We start from the raw sequence: 11,298 nt of genomic DNA on the forward strand, positions 1-11,298 counted from the left end.
TAAATTGGAGAGGGATGATGCTCTAGAGGGTATTCCGTGAAAAACAAGGAGGTCTTTAGAGGGCTGTACTAGGAATTCTCCCAGTTGCCTTTTAGAAATAGTCAAATATGTTTTCCATAGATCATGTGCTACCCAGGAATATTCTTTCATTATTACTATAAATTTTGGAGTATGCTTCCTAGGAATTTTTACTTATCCTGTCTTGGAATATTCTCAATTTCTGTCATGAAAATCAAGAACATGCTTGTAATTTTTTACTGTCCAGGAATTTTTGTGTCTAGAACTTTTCTAGAATTCATCTAGCACCTTTATGGGCTTTTTGTTTTTTCTTCTTTTTTTTTTTTTAAGATCTAGAATCTACAAATCATTTTTAAGACTTTCAAAAGCATTATTACAGTTTCTGGGATTTCCTATTTCTTGGGCTTCTGGGATTCACTAGTGCTTTTTAGATATTTTCTAGTGATTTGGGGGATTTTCCCAACAATTCCTAAATCTACAATTATCAAGGAATTGTTTTGGTACTTTGTATGTATTAGCTAGCTTCTCGTAGGAATTTCTAGCACCTTCTGGGGAATTTATCACTTGATATATACAGAAATTTCCATGCATTTCATAACGTTTTTAAGGATTTACAGATCTAGTACTAGTTTTTTTTTTAGTCTGTTCCTTCCTCTAATCCTTTTTTTTCCTTCTTTTTTTTTTTTTCCCAGAATGGTCCAATCATCAGCAGAGACACTGGCCGTTGTCTAGAAGTGGAAATGTCAAAGGATGCAAATTTTGGGCTCAGATTAGTTGTACAAAGGTGCTCGGGGCAGAAATGGATGATTAGAAACTGGATCAAACATGGTCGACACTGACTGTGAGGCTGAGCTGCCTCTCCTGCTGTTGTCCATTGCTCAGTGTGCCATATCTTGTGAGGCATTTGTCTTAAAGCAAATTAGTTTGAACAGGTCTTAGCTCTCAAGAGTCCTCTGTAGTTGGGCATTCCAAGGAAAGAAAGAAGAAAAAGAAAAGCAGACACACACATGCCCTGTTTGACTCTTCCTTGCTCCAGCAGATGATGTGGGAAGCTTAATGAGAGTTTTCTGTTGATTTGGAAATCTTGTGAAGATCAGAACTCAACAGGAAAGTGGATTCCTTAAGCTCTCCTAGGGGAATGGATGGACAGATCTTTCTATGCTGAGTTCAAAGGAGACATCTCAATACTGCCTCATAAAGAGAGTTCTCTGATGGGTAGCTTTTTAGCTTTAAGTTTTGGACTGGTGCACAACTCCTATGGTGAATAATTATGTGCCTTTTTTATTGTACTTCGTATAAAAGAGGACTGGAAAAATCCTACCTTTTCAGCATGTCTGGTTCATTGTACTAAACAAGAAGATCTGTAAATAACACTGGAAATATATTATAATATATGATACATTTCAAGGTTGATTGTTTAGGAGTCTCTATTTCTAGAAAGAGACTGTTCTGCAAATGTTTACAGGTGGTTCTCAACCTTTGAGCTGCTGGAAAGCAGCATTTTAGAGACCTCTTCTAGTTAGACACAGGTAAATGTTGAATAGGTAAAATAGCCACACGCTCCGTTATATTGCCACGTTTTACATTTGTTGGCTGTAGAGGCATCACAATTTAGCACTTGGATATTTGGCTCTCCCGAGGCAGTAAATGTACTGGCAGATGGATGGATTTCAGGAGGCCTCAGCTGGCCCCAAAGCCCTGAGTGTGTGTGGGTCTCTGTCCTGCAGGTCACTGTCGTCTTGTTCCAGAGACTGCCTGGAACAAGGATACTCCTAATTCTGGAGATAAGATGACTGGCTTAGGTGCCATCTGTGGAGCTTAATAACTCAGATCTTCCATTTGGTTTCCCACCCTGTGAAAATGTCAAATGTGAGCAAATACACTTTGTGAGCCCTGTCTAGACAAATTTCCTGAACAAACCAACAAAGTCTTTTCAGCATTTGAAAAACAAACACAAGCCTAGTGATAAGAAGGCAAATTAGAGCAAGAGGTAGGGAGCATATATAAATACTGTTATTCTGAAATATAAATATTTTACTGTAGCTGACCCACTGGCAGCATCTTTGTGAACCTGAATTTAAAAAGGTATCCAGTTGCTCATGCAGGATCTGTGCATATGGACAGAGCAGTGACAAGGTCTTATCCAAAAGGCTGTCAGAATTGATGACCACTGTCATCAGCAGGTTTTGGATGGGGCTCTGTGGCACACAGCTTTTCAGTACAGATTATTTCAGTCATACTGAAGGAGAGACACAGATGGTATCTGTTAATTTCACTGTTTAATATTTTATAGTTATTTTTTAAAAAAAATGTTTTGTTTTACTGAGCCAGGAAAATAGGTAATTGCAGTCACTGTGGTACTGTGAATCTTGGTGATCTGTTCCTTGAATAGTTTTTGCCATTCCTGTTTCAAGGCATGCTGAACAAAACTGAATGGAAACAGTTAATTTTTCAAGGGCATGATATGTAATAAAATATTTACTTTTAACATGCAAAATCCATCAATTCTTGTCAACTCTTGGTTAGTATCTAGAAAGCGTATCACTATATTTTGCCCCAGTTTTATTCTTGAAATAGACTGTGCAAGATGCAATACAAAGCCTTTTCTCCTGGAGTTTACTTGTGGCTAATTGCTGATCTTTATTCATGTCACATGGACCAGGTTACACATGAATATACACAAAAGAATAATTCTGGGTGAGATTCTAGATACAGAAATGCTTAAAATTCCATGTTTTTGGTAAGTTGAACAAAACCTTTTGAACAGTGTAATAAGACCTGCAGGGAGAATAGCATCTTTAATAAATCGAGCAATACTGGATAAAATCACGGACAATCTCAGTTTTCAAGCCTTCCTGCAGGTCCAAAACATGTAGGAAGCTTCAGGCTAAATATAGATTGGGAACAGCTGCCCTGCATTTAACCTCCTTGTGTTAACCTATCAGACAATTTAAAATTATATTTGCCATCTATGGAGCAGGTGTTGAAAGCTTTGTACAGGGTGAATTTGTGAGTGAGTTTTCATCTTCTCTCCAAATACAAGTTCCACCTTTTAAATTGTATGAAAGCTGTATTCTCCTTTTGTTTGCTCTGATGGAGTTTTACTCGAGGGAGGTGAGAAAGCAAAGGAAGGAAAAGATGGTTTTACCAGGTGAGATTTAGAGGAATACCAGGTTTTAAATCTTCTCTCCTAAAAGGGGTCTTGCACGTGCAGTTTAGGAGCTTTGAAGCTGAGATGACCAGATAGATCTGTGTTTACTGGCAAAGATTTCAAGGGAGATTTCAAACCTTCACTCTGACACAACTCTGATGACATAAAATTGGTTGTCTTGGAATTTTGCCACTGAGTGCTCAATGCAGAGCATTTGACCATGGCCACGCTGTCTGAGAGTGGTCAGTCCTGGCAGGTTTGAGTGCCAAGGCCACCAGCTGCAGGAGGCTTGCAAGAACCAGACTTAGGGTATAAGAAGGAAAACAGGTTTTTGTGGTAGATAAATGGCTTTGAGATTTACATAATAATAGAAATCAAATAACTCTTAAAAGGTGGAGTTGGTATTTTATGTGGTTGTCGTTTTTTTTAAGATTTGTTGGAACAATTTCTTATATTTGCAAAACACATCTGTTGGATTAATTTTACTTTAGTCTTCATCTGTATGAACCACTGCTTTGGCTGTGGTACTAACATGGTGACTCTGCATGTGAGAGAGTCTTAAATATTCTCTCATCAAAGGAATAATAATAAAAAAAGCCTTGAATATTATCTCTTTTAACCAAAGTCTATGGTTCTTTTGTCAGTGATTCACCCCTTAGTATAATCTGAAATCCTGCTTAATGGTGTTCACATTTTCAGTCTTGTTTCCTACAGTGCAGCATTCTAGATCTCATGAAAAGTATTCAGTGTAGTGTAATATGCCTTGTAGAGAAAATTCAGTTCAAAGGCTTCAGATGCTAGTTTGTTTGATTCAGGAGATTATGGAGCTAAATACTAGGTCATAGGACAAAAGAACAGAAGGTAAGAAAGACTATCAAGTCTAGCATACTGTTGTCAAAGGCAAGGCAGGAAAAACGTACTTTTTAAAGCGTGTCAGGGTCCCTAAAAATTAGCTTGAGTCCCGTGGTAATAAAAAGCCCTTTCTCCTTTGAGAGCTACAGTGTGTTTTCCAAGCTGAATTTAATTTTGCTTTGGTTGAATCTGTTTGTTCCTTAGCCAGAACAGTCCTCTATCCTTACTGGCTTGCTGATTCCTGAGGCATGCTAAGCTCCAGTGGGAGGGAACCAAGAGAAAAAGTTGGTGTTTTGGAAGGACCCACTGGATTCCCCTGCAATCATATAAGATCTCTGTTGTGTTCACCCACCAGAACTCTTCAGGGCTGTTCTACATCAAAAAAGCCAAACTCAGGTTCCATAGAAGTGATCTAAGACCAAAATATGGAAACAACAGGTCTTCATACATGTTTTGAAAGTGTTGAAGTATTTCCCTCAGTTGAATGAATAATTGGGGGCTCAATGTGTCTGAAGATGAAGCCTTCACAGTCCTTCATTTATATTCCTTTACATCAGCCTATTCCTTTTTAAAAACTGTGATCTAGTAGATGAAAACCTCACTTGCCATGTGACAAGGGGTGTAATCTATGTGACACAGGACAGCTGCAATTTTAAGTACTTAAGCCAGAGCTAATAAGATTTAATGAAATAGCACCAGTCCTAATCTGTTCTTTAGATCAATTACACAGCATGTAATTCCTTCAGTATCCAGTATTCATTTGAAATGGTTCATTAACAGCCATACAAAAGTGCATTATGGTCTGTTTTGAGATCCAGGGAGCTGGGCTATAAGAAGAACTGCAATAGAAGTTGTAGTTCAGAGGGAATTTGGCATATTATTATTCAGTTAGGACACAAATACCTTTGGTTTTTCATGAGAGGCTTTGAGAGGAAAAACAACTACCAGAATTCACTTGATTGAAGGTGTTTCTAACAATGATGTTCTATTTTTGCCAGCTGCTATTTTGACTACCTGCTTCTTAGTGCTGATCCAAGTCAATGGTAGAGGTCATACCACAGATAAAAGATGGTATTGCAAATTAGAAGATCTAGCTAAGAGGCTGGACAGAAACCAAGGAATGATCAGGTCTTCACATGTCTCTGGATCTGGATGCCACCACAGTAAACTTAATACTCAAAAATTCTCTTTGGAAAGAATTCCAAACTACAGTGACCTCTTTAGTACATTATCATGGATTTCAGAATGGCTTCACAAAATACAGTGACTTATATTACAAAAGCATTAATGACATGTAACTAAAAGTTATTGAGTTCAGGGGTTGTCCTAAATGAAAACAATGGGTTTTGGCCAAGAATGCTTACAAATACCCAGTGAACAATATATGGCAACCTGCTTTTGAAAAACATAATTTCTGAATCAAAAGTTTCTTCAGACATGTAGAAGCATGGATTACTTTTCATAGTATTAGAGTTTCCTATTGGCCATCAACAAGTGTTGTGCAGTTTCCAAACTCTTTGTAATGTTTAATTAAAAAAGAATTGCAGCAACTAGAATACAAGTTGTGACTGCAAATAATTTTTCATTATGTGGCACTTTATCAAATCAATTTGTATTCACACTGGAAAAGTTAATAAATTACTATGCATTTTACTGCTGACATGAGCAGCATGTTTTATCATTGTACATTTGGGAATGTGTATTAAAATTCAAAGATTCACACAAAGGAAAACTAGAATAACAAAGCATATGGGCATTTTAAAATTTAAATTGCACGTAATGTGTTCTGAAAGGTAGTCACCACACACTTGTAAAAGGCTTGGCCCTGAGGGTGCACATCCAAAACTGGATTGGTAACAGTACAGAATACTGTCATCTGTATAACCCAGCATCTCGTCACTGAAAACAGTCAATAACTGGTGTTTAGAAGAATGCAATAGGACACAAGGGATAATGTAGAATGATCCTTTCACCATATATCTCCCCCTAGTTTCTCAGGGTAAGGCCCTCCCAAGCCAGAGGCTCTACACACCAGTCCAACCATTAGATTTAATGAGGACAGTGGGATTGTATGTATCCAATCCACTCAGAGCTCTGGATCTCACAACATCCTGCTGTAATAAATAGCACAATTGCTGCAAGTCAGTACCACAGCCTCTCCATCCATCCATAGGATGCCCCGTAGTTCTCTTCTGGTGAAAAGCTGTGAATAACTGCTGCCAACTCTTTTTTAACACCCTTCTTAGTTTGACCTCTGTCATCCTGTTTTAAAATACATTTCTGAACTGACTGTCGTGCTTTTTTTGTGTCACCAGCAAACAACTTTGTAACTGTACAAGCAGATGCTCTGTGTCATCTCTTGTGCTGGGTGATAGCAGGGTGAGAACCCATCGGGTTCCTGAGGTGCTCAGTGGGATAAAACATACATTGCTGGTTTCAACATTGATTTTGGATCTCAGCCAGGCTGTTTCTGCAGTGTGTATGACAAAGTTTGCAATTTGTGATCAAGGAGAACAGAGCATCTGAGAAAGGATCCAAGCCCTTCTTTCATTCTTCCCTGCCCTGCGGCTCCTGTGGGGAAGAGGCTGTGGGGCACATAAGGTTAGAGCCGAGTGACCAGGGAGGGACATGGCCATGTTCCTGACTCTCTTACACCCCTCTGGTCCAGCTGAATCAGCTGGGTGAGACCTGAGTGCCCAAGTTTTTTCTTTCCCAATTTCTGCAAGGACAGTGACTGCCTAAGTGGAAGAGCAGCTACCGATTCCCTGGTTTTCCCAGAGGAGGTAGGGTTGGCTGTAGTCTTCAGGTGGGTGACAATACCACCAGCCTCAGAAGGAATGGCCTGATACAGCCTTGGCAAATTTAGCTCCATCCCCAGGATCTGTGTTTGCATTCTTTCGCATTTCTTTGCAACTCCATGCTGAGGACTCTGTGTAGAAACGCTGCTCTGTTCCAAGCCAAGGCATTCTGTAGACCCAACTACCTATTGTAATCAAGCCAGCATTTCTTGGATGAAGAAACATCACCTTTAAAGGTACCATATGCTTGCTAGAATGAGTGTTTTGTGGATAATACCCAGCAAAATTAGGTTTGTATAAATATTTTGTCAGCAGTTGTGCATCTGACAACATTTGTACTGCAGAAGTTATCCTAAGCATCAGATTTTTCACAGTGAAGAATGTATTCTGTGGATGTTGCCACCATTTTGTTCAATAAATCTTCATTAATCGACTCTGAACCATTAATATGTGCCTGTAACTGAGCATTGAGTGGCAGTGATAATGATTTTTCAGCCTATTGTGGCTTGGTCATTGTTTTGTTTTGGCTGTCTGTTGTTACTGTAATGTAGTTGAGCACCTTTACTTGATAGACTTGCCTTTGCATCCTGACTCATTACTGGACATTAAAGCAGGGAAACAAGGGCAGGGGTATTTTTCTGCAATGTTGAGGCAATATTTTTCTGTAATGTTGAGGCAAAAGCAAGCAAACAAACAAAACCGCCTTTCTTTACGCTAGAATTTGTGAAACATTCCTAACCTGTGAATTAATCCAAGAGTTTATTTCAGTGTCTAACTATAATCCTAAAAACCAGGAAACAAAACTCATGCAAATTTAGAGCAAGGTCTTTCTGCACTTCATTCTTCTTATCATAAGCTCACTTTTACTGCTTAACTATATCCTACAATTTTCCTTTCAGGCTTTGTATTTTTCTATCAACAATTATTCCTAATGCAGATCTTCTTTCCGGTGTGTTACTGATGTCGATGACCTGTACTGGAAAAAAACAGCCTTCTAACTAACAAAATTCTGTCATTTACAGAACTTAGGGGTAAGGCTGCAACTAGCAAAGTGATGTGACATTCATTGTACAACATTATATATTTTAGAAAAGCCTAGCAGAGCTTCCTAGTGGCCTCTGTCTTGCTGACAGTGCAGCCTGTAAGATGATTCTTTGGGTGGGCCCAGCTGGCAGAAAAAGTTCTTGAGGAACTCCGAGTTACAGTAATGGGATAGGAAGGGAAGGACAAGGCACATCAGGATTCCCTTGAACTGGAAAAGTGGGGGTTAAGGAAAGACTGAGCTGCAGTGTCCAACCTGGAAAGCATGAACTGACACACAGCAATTCACCTGGTGATAAGGCCTTGGGTTCCTTACACAAATAACCGAGCTTAAATAAAGAGATTATAATCAGGATTCAGGAAAGATTTTTTCTGCTTTTGTGGTTTATTACAGTGAAATCTGCCTAATCTGTTGACAGAGCTCCAAAACACACAGGTCAGTGCTGTGGTGTGTTAGCAGTGAAACATTTGCCAAAACCTATTGAAATTCTTCGTGTACTTCAAGCACTGGCATTCTGAGCAGAAACTGGTGCCACCTATCATCAAAAATGAGGAAATTAAACACCAAAATGATGTGTTTAAACTGAAGAAACTGCTATTTTCATTGCAAAGCTGATTGTTTTATATTAAAAAGCAATTAGCAAGATGTTGGGGCTTCTCAGGATGATTCTGGGTGAGGTGGTGACCTGGCCACTCTCACCCTGCAGAGGAGGTCAAGGCTAGACAGATGCCGGCTGTTCTGGTTTTGCTGGTCAAAGGGAGAGTTATGAGATTATAATCTGCATCCAGGGTACAAATGCAAGTCCAGCAGATCAGCTGAGGTCCAACTCACCACAAGTAAGTAGTTAAATGTTTTTGTGGATCTGAACATAAATAACTTTTTCTCCACTTTTTCTCTTTTTAGATGGTGTAAGTCATTTTGAGTCACTCTTGAGAGCAGAGTGTAGGCTCATTAAAGTGACACAGGTGTTTTGAAAATGTTTTTTCCTTTTTCTTTGGAAGGGTACATTGGAATGATAACCCTGTTGGAGTTTTTGTTTAAAATACTGAGAATACATCCTAGCATGTCCAAGCCATGTTTTTTCCCTCACAGTCTCAAGCTATCATAATACTGAGGCCCAGGATACTGCATTATGCCTTCTTTTTCTGAAAAGAAATGAAGTTCAAAGCTTCAGTGGGCTCCTGAGGGGCAGTGAGGGATTTGTGTTGTGTTCAGCCTTATTGGAAAAAAAAGTCACAACACTTTTCATCTCTTAGAAGCCTGCTTCATGTTTTGATCCTGGAGCCAAATCACCTTTCTTAAGTCTGAATCAGAGACCCTTTTTGCCAGCCATCAGGCCAGGGTGACACAAGGCTTTTCTCCTTCTTTATGACTCTGTGTAACTATTAAACCTATTCAAGACCTTACAGTTCTAATGGTTTTGAAGTAAATTTTTAAGTTCTTCGCCTGAGCACAAGTCAAAACAGTGAACCTTTAGGTTGTCTTTCTTTCTTTTCCTTTGAAATGCATTGATAAATGCATGGATGATAAATTTAGTCTGAGACAAGTGCACACAGCATCATCACATCTCACAAAATTTTTCTTTCATACACCAGCTGAAGATTCAGCTCAAGTAGAAAAATGCTGGCTGCTTAGAAAAATGAGGCTCCTAATCAGTTAATTTGTGCCAGGCCTGAGGACTTCATGAAAACCTGTGGGTTTAATGTGCCATGTATACATATCATCTATATATTAATGAGACATTCTGAAAACTCCTCCCTCTCCTCCTCTTGTTAATGTGCTGATGAAATCTGATTCAAGATAAGGTTCTGACTTACTCAGTGTGTAAATATCGGTGTGACATTTATCACAGAGCTTTTATGTCACACAGAGACCAAACAGTAAAAGAGCATCAGCACCATCATAATAGTGGAAAAGATGACAAGCAAAAACTATTTAAAATATGTTTTTACAGTCTACACCTCCACCATGCATCCCTCCCTCCCTTCATGCCCCAAGGTGAGTCTCTTGCTGCCAGAACTAAGAAGTTCTGGTCTAGCGATGTTTTGTTGTACCTTATCACATAAAACAAATGTTTTTCCAAAAGCTTTCTTACATGAAGGCAATGAAGTAAATCTAATCTCTAACGTTCAGCTCAAGCTTACAGAAGGGCAAAGAGGACTCTCTTTGGCTTGGATGGCATTTATGGCCTGCAAGCAGCTCATGGATAGGAAAAGGCAGCATGCTGTTCTCTGTAGGATGTACAATCTGAAACAATTTTATCAGAAATGCTGGATAGAACTCTTAATAAGCTGGAGTTAAACAACTGGGTGGTTTTATCTTGGAGGGAAAAAAAACCCAACCAAAAAACAGTACATTTAAAATCTGCCATATGCACAGTAACTTGCAGTTAGTAATTAAATTCTCACAACATCCTTCCATAGTGCCAGGCAGAGCATATTGGCTTAGGTTGGCCTGGTTGTCGAGCGTGAACTGAAATGATTTCTAACAGCAATCAAATACATTTTGAAATATGCTCATAAAAATGCTAGCTCAGAGGCTCAAAGCAATAATGATTCATGTATTAGCAAATGAACCTGTCCTCTGCAAGCTAGCCCCTGAAATGTAGTAAGGGGTCAGTCCAAGGAAAGAAAAAAAGTGTGTTTATTAAGATGTTGAGAGGTAGTATTTTGGGATGGGAGTTTGGGGTGACATCTATTCAACATCTAAAGATTGTGGTGTTGGACTGGCCTCCAGAAGCCAATCTTTGTCAAGGATGCCTTTATCAAATCTATATCCACAGAGGGATTTAGGAAATGTACTTGCCAGAATCCCTCTGTCCCTTGGTGGCACCCAAGGTAAGCTCTTTGGTCCCTGTATCAGCAAGATTGGGACACAGAGAAGGTGAGAACAGCTGTCCTGCATCTCCTGTGCTGTGAGGATGCTTAGGAAAGGCCTGTGGGTGAGACCTGGGAGATCTCAGATAAATAACACAGCTACCCTCCTCAACCACTTCTGCACATGTCCAAATACACTCTGAAGAGATTGTGAATTTTAAAAAAGTAGTAGTAATCTCCTCTGGAGTCTAATGGCATGAGCAGTGGCCAGACACCTCTTTTCTTCCTTGTTTTGAGCATGAAACAGGGGTCCGTTCTCCCTCTCTTTGAATGCTCATCACCTGGCACTCAGGAGGGCTCATGGCAGAGTGCCATCAGTAAAAAAATGGGAACAGGAGAGGAGAAGCAGCATGGAGAATGAATCAGTAAGGGCTCTATGGGAGCAGAAAAGCCTTAAATAAATATCTGCACAGAACCCCCACTCCTTGCATCTGAGATGATGGTCCATTGTATCCCACAGGCTTTAATTTGTTGCCCTAGGCTGCTCAGCTAAGTGGCATTTAGTGACTCAGGGATGAAGGGGACAGCAGTGCAGCCTGCAGACTCCAGAGAGCCGTGACC

The 11,298-nt window shown here is 39.6% G+C and overlaps 1 protein-coding gene across 1 annotated transcript in view; it reads left to right on the top strand.

Annotated features, from left to right (window-relative positions):
* The window catches only part of GALNT9 (polypeptide N-acetylgalactosaminyltransferase 9), a 133,839-nt gene extending 128,158 nt beyond the window's left edge, over positions 1-5,681 (top strand). The window contains exon 11 of the mRNA XM_048322841.1: positions 711-5,681. Coding sequence (XP_048178798.1) covers positions 711-857 — 147 coding nt within the window. The 3' untranslated portion in view covers positions 858-5,681. The remainder of the gene's footprint in view (positions 1-710) is intronic.
* Positions 5,682-11,298: the final 5,617 nt, after the last annotated feature.

This window comes from Corvus hawaiiensis, chromosome 18 (genome assembly GCF_020740725.1).
Source record: "Corvus hawaiiensis isolate bCorHaw1 chromosome 18, bCorHaw1.pri.cur, whole genome shotgun sequence".
In the NCBI taxonomy this organism is placed as follows: Eukaryota; Metazoa; Chordata; class Aves; order Passeriformes; family Corvidae; genus Corvus; species Corvus hawaiiensis.